The sequence below is a fragment of the Hyla sarda genome, chromosome 11, assembly GCF_029499605.1.
Source record: "Hyla sarda isolate aHylSar1 chromosome 11, aHylSar1.hap1, whole genome shotgun sequence".
NCBI classification, from domain to species: domain Eukaryota; kingdom Metazoa; phylum Chordata; class Amphibia; order Anura; family Hylidae; genus Hyla; species Hyla sarda.
In genome coordinates this window covers 42,930,234-42,946,976 of record NC_079199.1, presented here as the reverse complement: position 1 = coordinate 42,946,976, position 16,743 = coordinate 42,930,234, and the positions used below count along the sequence as shown (strand labels likewise).

The window sequence follows — 16,743 nt, the reverse complement described above, 5'->3', positions numbered from 1 at the left end:
AGGGTGCCTACAGCTGTTGCATTAGTGGCAGATTGATCCCTCCACCCACTGACGCAGACAGGTTCCCTGTCATCAGCTGACTAGTGAGTCAGGTCTCAGCCGCATTGCAACCTGGGAACAACAATCATTTTGTATGCTGATAAAAAATTTGTATTGGAGTGAAAATCACAGAAGAATTGTGAGAAAACAGTCACAAAGGTACAGACACTATATTATAAACTATACTAACTTTACAGCCCCTGAAGCATAATCAAATAAAAAATTAAAAAATACTATAAGGAATACCCCTTTAAGGTCTGGATATGGAGTCACACTCAAAATCAAAGTGGAAAACCACACTACAGGCTGATACAACTTTGATGTAATGTCCTTAAAACAAGTCAAAACAAAATGAGGCTCAGTAGTGTGTGTGGCCTCCACGTGCCCGTATGACCTCCCTACAATGCCTGGGCATGCTCCTGATGAGGTGGTAGTGAGGGATGTCCTCCCAGACCTGGACTAAAGCATCCGCCAACTCCTGGACAATCTGTGGTGCAATGCGGCGTTGGTGGATGGAGAAAGACATAATGTCCCAGATGTGCTCAATCGGATTCCAGTCTGGGGAACGAGCGGCCAGTCCATAGCATCAATGCCTTCCTCTTGCAGGAACTGCTGACACACTCCAGCCACATGAGGTCTAGCATTGTTTTGCATTAGGAGGAACCCAGGGCCAACCACACCAGCATATGGTCTCACAAGTGGTCTAAGGATCTTATCTTGGTACCTAATGGCAGTCAGGCTACCTCTGGCAAGCACATGGAGGGCTGTGCGGCCCCCCAAAGAAATGCCACCCCACACCATTACTGACGCACCGCCAAACTGGTCAAGCTGGAGGATGTTGCAGGCAGCAGAACGTTCTCCACGAGGTCTTGAGACTCTGTGACGTCTGTCACACGTGCTCAGGGTGAACCTGCTTTCACCTGTGAAGAGTACAGGGCGCCAGTGGTGAATTTGCCAATCTTGGTGTTCTCTGGCAAATGCCAAATGTCCTGCACGGTGTTGGGCTTTTAGCACAACCCCCACCTGTGGATGTTGGGCCCTCATACCACCCTCATGGAGTCTGTTTCTGACTGTTTGAGTGGACACATGCACATTTGTGGCCTGCTGGAGGTCATTTTGCAGGGCTCTGGCAGTGCTCCTCCTGCTCCTCCTTGCACAAAGGCAGAGGTAGTGGTCCTGCTGCTGGGTTGTTGCCCTCCTATGGCCTCCTCGACGTCTCCTGATGTACTGGCCTGTCTCCTGGTAGAGCCTCCATGGTCTGCACACTACACTGACAGACAAAGCAAACCTTCTTGCCACAGCTCGCATTGATGTGTCATCTTGGATGAGCTACACTACCTGAGTCACTTGTGTGGGTTGTAGACGCAGTCTCGTGCTACCACTAGAGTGAAAGCACCACCAGCATTCAAAAGTGACCAAAACATCAGCCAGGAAGCATAGGAACAGAGAAATGGTCTGGGGTCACCATCTGCAGAACCACTGCTTTATTGGGGTAGTCTTGCTAATTTACTATCATTTCCACCTGTTGTCTGTTCCATTTGCACAACAGCATGTGAAATTGATTGTCAATCAGTGTTGCTTCCTGAGTGGACAGTGTGATTTCACAGAAGTATGATTGACTTGAAGTTACTTGCTGTTCAAGTTTTTTTGAGCAGTGTGTGTATATGTATATATATAATAATGTATGTGTGTGTGTGTGTGTCATTGCATGTAACTACACTGTAATGACTTATTCGGTCTGCAGGGTGCCAGCGTATAGAGGGACATGAGCTTTGTGCTCCTGATATTTTAATAAACTTGCAAACTGCATCCTGAATTAACTAAATGTGACTGACTTATTAGTGCAATATTTCGGCTTTTGGGACCCGACTTTTAATTTAGCCCAGGGCCACATTAAGTCTAAAACCGGCCCTGGCAGCCGCCAAATGATGGAAGCAGAGGGCCACACAAACAAACCAGCAATCATTTGTGCGTCCCTCCCACATGGTGATCCAGTCTTGTAATGGATCTTTATATGAACGCAGATCTAAGAGACCAGCACATGTAATAGAACTATTATAGTAGACAGTATAAAGATGTGCCAGATCATATCAAACCGCAGAAGCCACATTGACAGATCTGTCTAGTCCCAATCTAAGAATTAGACAGTATTAGTAAATCTGGGCAAATATGTTGGAAAGACTTTGGACGTATATATCACCTAAGGAAGTCTGCAACATATCTGTGTGTAATGGGATACATTGCTCATATAGCCCTTAACCCCTTAAAAACGTTATCAGTATGTAAGCCTGACCCCCTGCCTGTCTCTGTACCAAAGCTAGCCTCTCTGCTGGGGAATGAGGGGTGTAAGAGGAGGGGGCGCAGTTGGGGTAAGTGAACTGTTGTGCCCTAGTGCAAGTAGAAGGAAGGACAAGGGGGCATTAGCAAACAGCCTTCCAATGTGGGGAAGTAAAGCAGTGAGGATTCTTCAATGGCCATGGAACCACAATGACTACCAATGTGATTGATCAGTGGGGAGGTCCTGGTCATGTGCCCTGAGAAAGCGTCAGTTTGCTTTGTAGGTAAGGAGTATGTGTGCCCCAGAAAGTAATACCTGTTCAAATATGGACAGTGACCTCGTGTTTAACACAGGCCAGGGTTGAGGGCCATATAGTGCCACCTGGTACTGGGCGGTATACCGGTTCATACCGAATACCGAAATTTTTGTGCTGCACGATATGAATTTCCCCCCATACCGCAATACCGGTTTGGCCCCTCCCCCTCGGGAATGAATGAATTATTAGCCCAGCACTGCGCTGTCCCCTCATCGGGGAACTAATCATATGTGGCCCGCAAGCGCTGTTCTGCCCCCTCCCCAATTAATTATCAGCCCAGCGCTGTCCCCATCGGGGAAAATATTCACGTCACCCGCATGCGCTGCCCTCCTCCTCGTCCTGTTTGTTGCGGCCACCGGCGCTGACACTCTACACCAGTGGTCTTCAACCTGCGGACCTCCAGATGTTGCAAAACTACAACTCTCAACATGCCCGGACAGCCAACGGGTCCGGGCATGCTGGGAGTTGTAGTTTTGCAACATCTGGAGGTCCGCAGGTTGAAGACCACTGCTCTATACTGTGCGGTATCCCTATGCCCAGGCTGCAAAAAATGAACAAAATAAACTTTAACTCGCCTCCCGTTGGTCCGGTACCGGCCTCACCTGCTTCTTGGGGACGGGAACATCGTACAGCCGTCAGCCTATCAATGGCCGCAGCGATGTTCCGCCTCGGCCGGTCATAGGCTGAGCCCACTGTCATGTAAGAAGCCGGCCAGGGCTCCTTACATGAAAGTGGGCTCAGCCTATGACCGGCCGAGGTGGAACATCGCTGCGGCAGATGATAGGCTGCCGGCTGTCCGACATTCCCGCCCCCAGCGTAAGCCCGACGTAGGAACATGCGTTAGTTTATTTTGTTTACCTTTTGCAGCCCGGGCACAGGGATACTGCACAGTAAAGAGTGTCAGCGCCGGTGGCCCGCAACAAACAGGACGAGGAGGGCAGCGCTTGCGGGTGGCATGTGAGTATTTACCCTGATGGGGGCAGCGCAGCACTGGGCTGATAATTAATTGGGGGGAGGAGGAGGAAATACCGTTATATACCGTGGAACCGCCAAAAGTTACAAAAATACCGTGATACACACATTTGGTCATACTGCCCAGCCCTACTGGTACCCACAGGATATGAAGGCTCCTGTAAAAAAAAAAAAAAACTAACAAAACAACAACAACATTCATTTAAGAAAACCACAGTATGGAATAGGGTACAAAAACCTTTTGCCCACTAAAGAGTATGGACATGTTTATCGAGTACATAGGGATCTTTCCTGGTAGTAAAAATGTGATGTGAACAACCCCTAACATGTCTGAATGATGTGTGAGGAAAGGTTTACGATGATTGGTAGCTATCACTAGAGATGACTTACAGTAAATTCGATTCTTCACGAACATCTCGGCTCGGCGGTCGCTGACTTTTCCTGCATAAATTAGTTCAGCTTTCAGGTGCTCCGGTGGGCTGGAAAAGTTGGATACAGTCCTAGGAAAGCTGAACTAATTAATGCAGGAAAAGTCAGCGACCGCCGAGCCGAGAAGTTTGTGACGAATCGAATTTAAAGTAAGTTAGCTCATCTCTAGCTATCACCCCCGATCCACTGCTGGATGCACGTATCTGAACCTATGGAGTGAACCCCTGACACACACTTCTACTTCAATCGATTACAACCAATTCTGTATCGTGTGGCCTTAGACTGTCCACATGTTCTGCTAAAAATGATCGATTAAGATAAAAAAAAAAAAATGGCGTATGACCAACGTACAGACATACACATAGCTTTTACAGAATTTTTTTATTTATTTACAGACAACAGCACCGTCTCTTTTCCCCATACAACTTAACACCTCAGATCCCAGCATTCAGGCAAACTACTGGGTGCTACACAACTCGCTTTAAAAGGTGACACAATTGGGTGCAGCCCAAGTTCGAACTTTCTCATTCTCTTTATACAAGGTATGAAATAATATTTGTCCTCTCTGGGTATATTAAAATCTAAAGACTTCCTAAAACTCTATTATGAAAATTTATTTGTGCATTTTTATTTCTCTTCTCAAACCACCGTGACCTAAAACTCCATCTGAGAGGTGTAGGTGATAAAAATGCATTAGGAGAAAAGGGGGAGAAAAAAGAAAAGGTTCCGTTCAGCACAGACTCATTAAAGAAGTGAAAAGGGAGTAAGTCATTTCGGCCACTTAAGCCCCCGAAAGAGTTATTTTAAGGACTTACCACAATGGCAAAGTAGACCATAAAGAAAAATGACAAACTACTTGTGTAGCCAAGAAAGCCTGTAAAATAACAGTAAAATAAAAAGCAATTTATATGGAACCTGATCTTAATGCAGAGCTAAGGTTTTACATTTCTGGTATGTTTTATTTTACAGTGCACGGTATCTCGAGCTTAAAGCTCAAAATAACAGCCTTTCCCAGTGCCTGTCACAGATCATTCATGTCGTTTTGTAGGGCCGAATTAGGACGAGCTTTACCGCTAATGGAATGCCATAAGTAAAAGCTGTTCTTTAATGTTCTCCTGTAAAGATTTTATTTTTGTATAACAGACAACATACTACTGCAACCTAAGTAATGGCTTAACAAGCCAGGCCCCTTGGCTGAAACAAATTAAAATATCCCAAATGGAAAAAAAGGTCTTTTTACCTACTACCAGGGCCCCTTTCCTATGCAGTCTCTTGCCAGCCCATTAATAGGGGACTTTTATCCCCTCAAACATTAGAATTTTTTTCCTTACCTATTTTGGGGAGCAGCGCCAATGGGAGTACAATGCACACTGCTGTAATTATTAACAGCAATCTACCATCAAGGTACCAGGCCCTGAAACACAGATTTATGGATCTTTACTGCTGGATTCTGGATACTTAAAATAAACGCAGCCCATATATGCCAAATAATAAGAAAGCAAAACAGACGAGACTGGTGGCTATAAGGCCAGTTTTATGCGAGTGTAATATGGACGTAGGACCTGATCTTAAATAAAGGGGTACTCTGGCCCTAGATATCTAAGGATAGGGGATAAGATGTCTGATTGCGGGGGTCCCGCCACTGGGGACCCCAGCAATCTCTTCTGCAGCACCCACTTGTCATCAGTCTCCCGGAGCAAACATCGCTCTGTCTGATGACTCACGATACCGGAGTATCATGGCACCACGCCCCCTCCCATAGGCTTGCGTTGAGGGGGTGGGGCGTGATGGAACAAGGGGGCGGAGCCATGATGTCATAATACTCTGGCCCCTGTATTGTGAGTCATCAGACACAGAGCAATCTTCGCTCCGTGAGGCTGATGACAAGTGGGTTCTGCAGGAGAGATCGCACATAAGACATCTTATCCCCTATCCTTTGTAGGGATCGACCGATATTGATTTTTTAGAGCCGATACCGATAACCTGTGAACTTTCAGGCCGATAATTTATACAGATATTCCGTGCATTTTAATTCCCCCCCCCCCCCCCCCAAATATCCTTGGTAAAATGAGGGTGTGTGCGGGTATACCCTGATAAACGGTTTCTGGCCCTGCAGAAGCCGCTGCAGATCAATGATTTAAAGCGGGCACTTTAAATCAATGAACTGCAGCGGCTTTTGCAGGGCCAGAGATCGACGACGCCACCGCTTCTCTCCCCCTGCCGGTCCTGAATCCAACCATCGCCGCTTGCCTCCACCTGCCTATCCTCTGGTCAGAGACCGCCGCCGCTGCCCCATTGCCTCCCCCATCCCTGGTTTTATAATTACCTGTACCTGACTTTGGGTCACCATCACTCGTCATTGCGCAGCGCACAAAACGGCGCAAGACGCCGCAGGAGACAGAAGTAGCGTGGACCCCGAGAACAGGTAATTATAAAACCGGGGATGGGGGAGGCAATGGAGCAGCGGCAGCGGTCTCTGGCCAGAGGATAGGCAGGGGGAGGCAAGCGTCAGTGGTTGGACTCAGGACAGGCAGGGGGAGAGAAGCAGGCGACGGCCTCTGGCCCCGCAAAAGCCGCTGCAGTTCATTGATTTAAAGCGCCCGCATTATCGGCAAGGTAATTGCCGATATCGATAACTTAGAAAATCGTGAATATCGGCCGATAATATCGCCCAAACCGATAATCGGTCGATCCCTAATCCTTTGGATAGGGGATAAGATGTCTAGGGCCGGAGTACCCCTTTAACCATAGGTCTGGTGACCCAAACTGTCAGTTTAGGTCATCAGATGCATCTGCATTATGCTTGTGTAAAACCAGTCTACAGAATAAATTCACCTGAGATCTTCAGTAAAATATAGCAGTACACAAATGGATAAAATGAACAATCTTATTGATATGCGGTGCACATTTTTCATGTTGTTTTCATCAAAATCCAGAAGCAGTTTAACCCCTTAAGGACTCAGCCCATTTTGGCCTTAAGGACTCAGACAATTTAATTTTTACGTTTTCATTTTTTTCCTCCTCGCCTTCTAAAAATCATAACTCTTTTATATTTTCATCCACAGACTAGTATGAGGGCTTGTTTTTTGCGCGACCAGTTGTTCTTTGTAATGACATAACTCATTATATCATAAAATGTATGGCACAACCAAAAAACACTATTTTTGTGGGGAAATTAAAACGAAAAACGCAATTTTGCTAATTTTGGAATGTTTCGTTTTCACGCCGTACAATTTATGGTAAAAATGACGTGTGTTCTTTATTCTGAGGGTCAATACGATTAAAATGATACCCATTATTACATACTTTTATATTATTGTTGCGCTTAAAAAAAATCACAAACTTTTTAACCAAATTAGTACGTTTATAAACCCTTTATTTTGATGACCTATAACTTTTTTATTTTTCCGTATAAGCGGCGGTATGGGGGCTCATTTTTTGCGCCATGATCTGTACTTTTTTTTGATACCACATTTGCATATAAAAAACTTTTAATACATTTTTTATAATTTTTTTTTAATAAAATGTATTAAAAAAGTAGGAATTTTGGACTTTTTTTTTTTTTCCGTTCACGCCGTTAACCGTACGGGATCATTAACATTTTATTTTAATAGTTCGGACATTTACGCACGCGGCGATACCAAATATGTCTATAAAAAAAAATTTTACGCTTTTTGGGGGGTAAAATAGGAAAAAACGGACGTTTTACTTTTTTTATTGGGGGAGGGGATTTTTCACTTTTTTTTTTTTACTTTTACATTTTTTTACATTTTTTTTTACACTTGAATAGTCCCCATAGGGGACTATTCATAGCAATACCATGATTGCTAATACTGATCTGTTCTATGTATAGGACATAGAACAGATCAGTGTTTTCGGTCATCACAGACCAGAGCAGGAGACGCCGGGAGCCGCACGGAGGAAGGAGAGGGGACCTCCGTGCGGCATTATGAATGATCGGATCCCCGCAGCAGCGCTGCGGGCGATCCGATCATTCATTCAAATCGCGCACTGCCGCAGATGCCGGGATCTGTATTGATCCCGGCACCTGAGGGGTTAATGGCGGACGCCCGTGAGATCGCGGGCGTCGGCCATTGCCGGCGGGTCCCTGGCTGCGATCCGCAGCCGGGATCAGCCGCGCATGACACGGGCATCGCTCCGATGCCCGCGGTTATGCTTAGGACGTAAATGTACGTCCTGGTGCGTTAAGTACCACCGCACCAGGACGTACATTTACAATACGCAATACGCATCCTATCTGTCCTTACTATATGCTCATGAATACTGAGCGGCCCCTCTGCTGTGACGTTTACTGGAGACAAATCTGAAGCACATCATTTCAGACCGTCCTTCAGTAAATGTTACAGAAGAGGGGTTCCCCAGTATTCATGAGCAAGCGTGGCTACAGATGCGGGTGTATCGGTGCACCTAGGGAATAAGTAATGCCCCAAATAGGCTAATTTGAATAATACATTATCATTGTTTTCCCGATAACAGTTCAGCAGAAAGACATAATAAAGGACGCATTATGATCACAGTAACATGTCCTAATAAACTATATAGAAAAAGTCCAGCTCACCTACTGTAGTCTGTGCATGGACCTGCACTCAGACTCTGTGTCCAATCAATGGATAAAAGGAATATATGATCCAGCACTGAAGAAATAGCAGCTTTATTGTAAATCTTCGAATAAAAACAGCATACAAACACTTCAAATAGTCTGAAACATTTTGACGCGTTTCGAGCGCATGCGCATGCGCTCGAAACGCGTCAAAATGTTTCAGACTATTTGAAGTGTTTGTATGCTGTTTTTATTCGAGTATTTACAATAAAGCTGCTATTTCTTCGGTGCTGGATCATCTATTCCTTTTATCCACCTAATAAACTATACCAGCAGTTTAACATGCTGAAATGTAAAAACAAAAAGCAAAAACATTCTCACCCTACCTATCCTCTGCCATTAATAGAGGGTGCCCGGATTGTCTCTACTTTCTGGTCTCTCTTTCTGGTGACCATGATGTGGCCAGTGATTGGCTGTTCGGAGGGGGACCAGAAAGAAGAGACCGGTGGAGCACCGACCAGAGACTGTCAAAACAGGAACAGCAAGTGGAGTATGACTACTTTTATTATTTTACACCATTCTGGGCTGTAGCTTTAAAAACTTTTAATGGCCGCACAGCCCCTTATAACACCATTACCCAAACCAACTAGTAACACTTACCCACTGTGGTCACCGGACAAGAACCCAGCAACAGCAACTGGTAACTCAGACTTGATAATAAACAGGTAGGATGACATTGCTGCAATAAATACAAAAGGGGGGTAAGGTGCGGTTAACATACAAATCAATATATGAACCATTGGAGATCATGTATAACAGGGAAACAAACAGCAACAGTGTATATACACGTGTGTTTAAAGGGGTACTCCCGTGGAAAACTTATTTTTTTTATTAAATTTTTTTAATCAACTGGTGCCAGAAAGTTAAACAGATTTGTGAATTACTTCTATTAAAAAATCTTAATCCTTCCAGTACTTATTAGCTGCTGAATACAGCAGAGGAAATTATTTTCTTTTTGGAACACAGAGCTCTCTGCTGACACCATGTGCACAGTGCTCTCTGCTGACATCTCTGTCCATTTTAGGAACTGTCCAGGGCAGCATATGTTTGCTATGGGGATTTTCTTCTACTCTGGACAGTTCTTAAAATGGACAGAGATGTCAGCAGAGAGCACTGTGGTCATGATGTCAGCAGAGAGCTCTGTGTTCCAAAAAGAAAATAATTTCCTCTGTAGTATTCAGCAGCTAATACATACTGGAAGGATTAAGATTTTTTAGTAGAAGTAATTTACAAATCTGTTTAACTTTCTGGCACCAGTTGATAAAAAAAAAAAGTTTTCCACAGGAGTACCCCTTTAATATACATGTTTAATATAAATATTGTTACATAGTTTAGATGTGATTATTCTCATTATGAGAGGAAAATTGTATATGCAGTAAATGGAATGAACCATGCTGTGCAGTCAAAGCTCCATTCACTTAGGGTCGAAATTCCCCTCCAATTTCATGATTTGTGGGTCCCAGCACTCGGAACCCAAACGATTGGCAAGTAACCCCTTTACTGTAGATAGGGAAAGCTGTAGTAGATAGATATACTGCTTTATGTAGATTAAAAAGTATATAACTAGTAGAGGTGGGACTGCACCTCTAATGTGAAGAGACCCTTCTAACACACAGGCTCTGTCCATAATGGGGAACCCCCTTAAAGAAGGTGTAGTATCAGAGAGTTCAGTACCTGTGTCATTCATATGTAGGTAAGCGTGGATCACTGCACAGCACATATAGCTGTTGTCATTTAGATAAATGGAAACAAATAGTCCAGATTAATATTCAGTTTTGCATCTAAAGCTTAAATTGTTCTTGCACCCCTTATGGTAAATAAAAAATCTTTCTAATGTACTTTGTTTAAAAAAATAAAATAAAATTTACTTTCCTATGTTTTATTTGTGTTTAAAAAAGCTGCCACTAGGTGTCTCCCTACTTGCCCAGAGCACATTGATGACCCCCCCCCCCCCCACCCACCCAATCTCTTGCACAGACTTTGGACTCCTGCTGGCCTGGCAGAAGTCCAAAATCAGGAAATGGCTGTGCAGCCTTAGCCAATCATAGCTCATCTCACAGTGAACTGCTCTGGGCTGTGTGTAGCAGTGTGAGGGAGGAAGTTCTCCCCTGTATGGCTTCAGATGATGTCAAGCCTGCTGGGGAACACCCCTTCCCAGTCTTTGAATCTGACTGAGTAGAAAATACAGAGCAATATCAAGGAAGAAAACTAAAAATATTATAAAAAAATAAAAGCAGGGGGTGGTTTATCATGATGGGGGCAGTGAACTGGGAGGATTATATAAATTTAACAAGATCATGAGAGGTTCTCTTTAAGACCTGCACATGCTTGTTGGGAGATGCCTGTACTCTATGGGGAAGATATATCAAGACCTTGTGGAAAGCAAAAGTGGTGCAGTTACCTATAGCAACCAATCAAATTGGTACTTTTATTTTCCAGAGGCCTTTAAAAAAAAAAAAAATGATCTGATTGGTTGCTATTGGCAACTGCACCACTTTAGCTCTGCACCGGTTTTAATAAATCTCCCCATATGTGCATGTACAGTAATCCTACTTATGGTTTCTTTACCGTACATACTGCCATCTTGGGAAACTAGCTGCATATATTGGTAGCTGCCCAGGACCAATCTGCAGACAATACCATTGGCAGTGTCAACTACCATGGAATTTACAGAACACCTACTAAAGTTTTAGATTGTAACCGAAATAAAAATATGCAGTATATCGATCTTTAAAATTAAAGAGCCTGATGGATTTAAGGGCATCACTAGGGTGGAAGATACAGGGTTGGCAAGAAATATGTATAAATATCTCATCCATGAACAATTTTCAGAAAATAATAATGTGCAATAGAAATAATAGGCAGAACAGCATAGAATAGTAATAAAACCAATATATGGCAGTACTAAGAATAGATGTAAACAATACTAGGGGGGAAAACAACACAAGCCCATACTGGTGAACCTACAATGTTAAGCATAAGGGGTTTCTAAAGTGAACAACCCCTTTAAATATGGAGATTTCTAGGCCAGGAAAATCTGTGACAACAGTTTTACTTGTATGATAAGCAAAAAACAGGGGCCAGTGCGCATTTACAAAAGCTTTTGGTCCGACTTACATACTGCTCCCAGTGTTACCTCCAGTGTGGCTGTGCACACATACAATGGGAGGAGGGAGGCAGGCTATAAGACCCACCCAAGTAGGCTGAGGAGTTGCCGGCCTCACATGTGCACCTGAATGCTACCTATACATGATAATACAGGCGCATTCCTATAACATTACAGAGTAAAGACGACTACAAGGGCGTGGTCTAAGATGACTGGCAGGAAGGGCTCAAAACCAAAATGCGGATGTGCATTTATACTAAGGGAGCGCAAGTCCTACACTTGTGGTCCGTTGGTATGGGCAATCCCAAGCAAAAAATGCATACAATGGAGGATGCCTACAACCGACCACAAGTACCACAATGGCATCCTTCCCTGATGATGGGTGTGGATGTAAATCATATAAAGTACAGTAGTACAAAAACACAACAACTACAAATATAGGTGGATGTAACAATGACATTAGCTATCCCTCAAAACAGATGTAAAATTGAGACATTAGCCAGTATTTCCTAATATGAAGGACATATCTGAGCCCGCACACCCAACGTTAAGGTTTCTCAAATGGCGCAGGACCTAACCTTAAACCTGCCTGTGCATGATAAGCAAAAAGACGGGCCAGTGGGCAATTACAAAAGCTTTTTGTCCGACTTACAGACTGCTCCCAGTGTTACCTCCAGTGTGAGTAAACATTTGAGAAACCTTGGAGTTGGTGTGCGGGCTCAGGTATGTCCTTCATATAAGGATATACTGGCTAATGTCTCAATTTTACATCAGTTTTGAGGGTTAGCCAATGTCCTTGTTATATCCACCACAGGAGTGCACCTAAATTTGTAGTTGTTGTGTTTTTGTACTACTGTACTTTATATGATTTACATCCACACCCATCATCGGGGAAGGATGCCATTGTGGTACTTGTGGTCGGTTGCAGGCATCCTCCATTGTATGCATTTTTTGCTGGGTATTGCCCATAGCAACGGACCACAAGTGTAGGACTTGCTGTCCCTTAGTATAAATGCACATCCGCATTTTGGTTTTTTAGCCCTTCCTGCCAGTCATCTTAGACCACGTCCTTGTAGTCGTGTTTAAACAGTTTTACTAGTAGTCATAATATCATATATGTTTTAACAACTTGACCAAATGACTCCGGGACATAGTTATTGGAGATTTTTTTATTTATTTTTTTTGCCATCTGCTGTCAGGCCTGCACAGTAAGATCCATTATGCTTTACCTTGATATAGAAGCATTTTCATTAAGTCTTCATCAAAGCAATATTCCCTGGAAGTAAAAGGGAAGGAGAAACCCGAGAATGTTATTTTATGTGAAATGTGACTCATTCGAATGTCAAGTGCCTGATACCTACTGGAAGGTCAAGTAAAAGCAGTTGTTGGGTCAATGGAAAAAATGAGATATTCCTGAAATATGGAGAATCTCTTACACTTGGAAATATCCCACTACCATATGTGGCCTCAGGAATACAGCTGCCGCCTGCAGCTCGGCACAGCGCCTCTGCCAGCGTCCTCACCTCTCTTGTTCGGGGAGCAGAACAGCAGGTCAGCTAACTACATAATATCGTGTTACAGGCGATTATGAGGATTAACTACTTCAGTGCCAGGGTACATTTCTCTCCTCTTGCAGCCTTATGCTGAACCTTTACCAAGATAAACATATATAAATAATTTATGTACATGTAATCATTTCCAATACTGTGTGTATATATATATATATATATATATATATATATATCTCAAACGTCAATTGTGGCCTGGGCTTCAATGTATAGAGACAGGGACACAGTAGGTAAAGGCCAAGTCCAGGCTGTGCCTGGGTTTATATAAATATCAACAAAAACTATACAGCCTTAAAGGGGTACTCCGGTGAAAACCTTTTTTCTTTTAAATCAACTGGTGGCAGAAAGTTAAACATATTTGTAAATTACTTCTATTAAAAAATCTTAATCCTTCCAGTACTTATTAGCTGCTGAATGCTACAGAGGAAATTCCTTTCTTTTTGGAACACTGATGACATCACGAGCACAGTGCTCTCTGCTGACATCTCTGTCCATTTTAGCAACCGTGCGTAGCAGATGTATGCTAAGGGCAGCCTGGTGGCTCAGTGGTTAGCACTGCTACCTTGCAGTGCTGGGGCCTTGGGTTCAAATCCCACTAAGGACAACAATAAATAAAGAGTTATTATTATTATTATGACATCAGCAAAGAGCACTGTGGTCGTGATGTCATCAGAGAGAATTCCAAAAAGAAAAGAATTTCCTCTGTAGTATTCAGCTGCTAATAAGTACAGGATGGATTAAGTTTTTTTAATAGAAGTAATTTACAAATCTGTTTAACTTTCTGGCACTAGTTGATTTAAAAGAAAAAAGGTTTTCACCGGAGTACCCCTTTAATGTCAGGCTAAACGTACAAGATAAAAACCTGCTCAGCTGAGCTCAACCTAAAAAGGAATGACCCTTACTACACCAGAGACACACTGGGTGCCTTCATACATGAATCGAACAGTAGTGACACGGGCTACTTTCCTCCAGCCGCGCACACGGGCCTACAGACCCAGGCTTTATAGGGCCTGAATCTAGCCTCACCTGGTATGTAGGAGTGACCTCCCACCCATCACTTAGTCACTCCCGGAAAAGCCGATCCCGACTAAGTGTGTTTGAACTGCTATACTACAACTAGGATGTGTCAGCCATATACAACCTGAGCACAGGAGTGGTGCTGTTTTTGGAAGAAAATACCTATACTTTTCAAATGCTGGATAACCCCTTTGAAACATCTTTGGTCTATGTCCCATTTTAGGCATCTAGTTGTCATAGAACAATGTTTCCTAACCAGTGTGCTTCCAGCTGTTGCAAAACTACAATTTCCAGCATGTCCACAGCCAAAGGGCATGTCCAGGCATGCTGGGAGTTGTAGTTTTGCAAAAGTAGAAGACACACTGGTTGTGAAACACTGATCTAAAACATGAAAGCAATTCATTTTAATAACTACCGTATTTATCGGCGTATAACACGCACTTTTTAGGCAAAATTTTTTTGCCTAAAGTCTGTGTGCGTGTTATACGCCGATACACCCCCAGGAAAGGCAGGGGGAGAGAGGCCGTCGCTGCCCGCTTCTCTCCCCCTGCCTTTCCTGGGGTCTAGAGCGCTGCTGTCGGCCCTTCTCACCCCCTGGTTATCGGCGCCGCTGCCCGTTCTGTCCCCCTGACTATCGGTGCCGGCGCCGATAGCCAGGGGGAGAGAAGCGGCGCCGACAGCCAGGGGGAGAGAAGGGGCAGCGGCACCCATTGCCGGCGCCGCTGCCCCCCCCCATCCCCGGTGGCATAATTACCTGGGCCGGGTCCGCGCTGCTGCAGGCCTCCGTCGTGCGTCCCCAGTGTCGTTGCTATGCACGGTGCGGCGCACTGACGTCAGTGCGCCGCGCCGTTCAGCGCATAGCAACGACGCCGGGGACGCACGACGGAGGCCTGCAGCAGCGTGGACCCGACTCAGGTAATTATGCCACCGGGGATGGGGGGAGGCAACGGGGCAGCGGCGCCGGCAATGGGTGCCGCTGCCCCTTCTCTCCCCCTGGCTGTCGGCGCCACTTCTCTCCCCCTGGCTATTGGCGCCGGCACCGATAGTCAGGGGGACAGAACGGGCAGCGGCGCCGATAACCAGGGGGTGAGAAGGGCCGACAGCAGCGCTCTAGACCCCAGGAAAGGCAGGGGGAGAGAAGCGGGCAGCGACGGCCTCTCTCCCCCTGCCTTTCCTGGGGGTATATCGGGGTATACACGCGCACACACGCACCCTCATTTTACCATGGATATTTGGGTAAAAAACTTTTTTTACCCAAATATCCTTGGTAAAATGAGGGTGCGTGTTATAGGCCGGTGCGTGGTATACCCCGATAAATACGGTATATCCAACTACAAGATCCCTGTAACAGTCGCTACAATAATATGTTAAAAAAGTACCTGTCACCAAATAAACTGTTCTCAACTACCTCAAGCTATGTTCCCTAATTACTCCTAAGGGTGCATGCACACCACGTATTTGCTATACCGTTCCCATATACGGTTTCGCGTTAAAAAACGTATGGAACTGTATAGAAAACTGTATGCATTGACTTAACACTGTAAGCTGTATGTCAAACGCATCATCCGGTTTAGTCAGTTTTGCATCTCATACGGTTTTGTCCAGTTTTTTTTTTACCCGTACCCAAAACTGTAGTCTACCACATTTCTTGGTCCGGGTGAAAAACTGTATTAAACTGTATAAGTTTTTTTTTACATGGGAGTCAATGGGAACCGTACAGAACTGTATGTGCGTACGATTCCATCAGGTTGTCACCATACGTTTTTTGACTTTGCAGTTTTTTTTCTTGAAATTTCAATCAAACAAGTGAAACTTTATTCAAAATGGAGTGAAAAGTTCAAGACGTATTCGTTTTTTTTCTTAAAGAACGGATGCAACCAGACATCATTTTTCAAACAGTATACGGTTTTCAACCGTATATGGGTTAAAATTTGTACACACTTTTTGATACAGTTTAGTCAGGTTTTGAGGAATCAGTTTTTCATCAAAAACCTGATACAGGAACTGTATTGCAAAAACGTGGTGTGCATGCACCCTAACACCGGTCCAGCCCTTAAAAACTATTTCAGAGCTTTAAAAAGCTGTGTATCTTACCTTTCTTCTTGCTCACACAGTGCAATTTCCCAGCAGGAGAAAGTGGGTGTTTCCCAGCAGGGATGACATCACTTAAGCCTGCTGAGGGACCACTTCCGCCCTTACATTGTAACAGCATTGTGATGAATAGAAGACCTCAAGTACTGTGCATGTTTCAGTCTGTGTTGCTACCAGTGAGGCTCTTTTTCAGCTGTCAGTCTGTGCAGCTTTCTGTGAGAATCTGTGGAGCTTTCACTTTCTGTTCAGCTGTCAATCAAGCTCAGTGCAGAGAAACAAACACTGCCAGGCCGGGAGGAGACCAAA

At 44.3% G+C, this 16,743-nt stretch overlaps 2 protein-coding genes across 3 annotated transcripts in view; one reads left to right on the top strand and one right to left on the bottom strand.

Annotated features, from left to right (window-relative positions):
- TRMT5 (tRNA methyltransferase 5) overlaps positions 1–16,743 on the top strand; it is a 276,752-nt gene that overhangs the window by 177,504 nt on the left and 82,505 nt on the right. The window lies entirely within an intron of this gene.
- Positions 1–16,743, bottom strand: part of SLC38A6 (solute carrier family 38 member 6) — an 88,576-nt gene that overhangs the window by 29,181 nt on the left and 42,652 nt on the right. For both annotated transcript variants that reach the window (XM_056547373.1, XM_056547374.1), the window contains exons 6-8: positions 9,256–9,334; positions 5,366–5,448; positions 4,850–4,908 (exon numbers count right to left, since the gene is read on the bottom strand). In XM_056547373.1, coding sequence (XP_056403348.1) covers positions 4,850–4,908; positions 5,366–5,448; positions 9,256–9,334 — 221 coding nt within the window. The remainder of the gene's footprint in view (positions 1–4,849; positions 4,909–5,365; positions 5,449–9,255; positions 9,335–16,743) is intronic.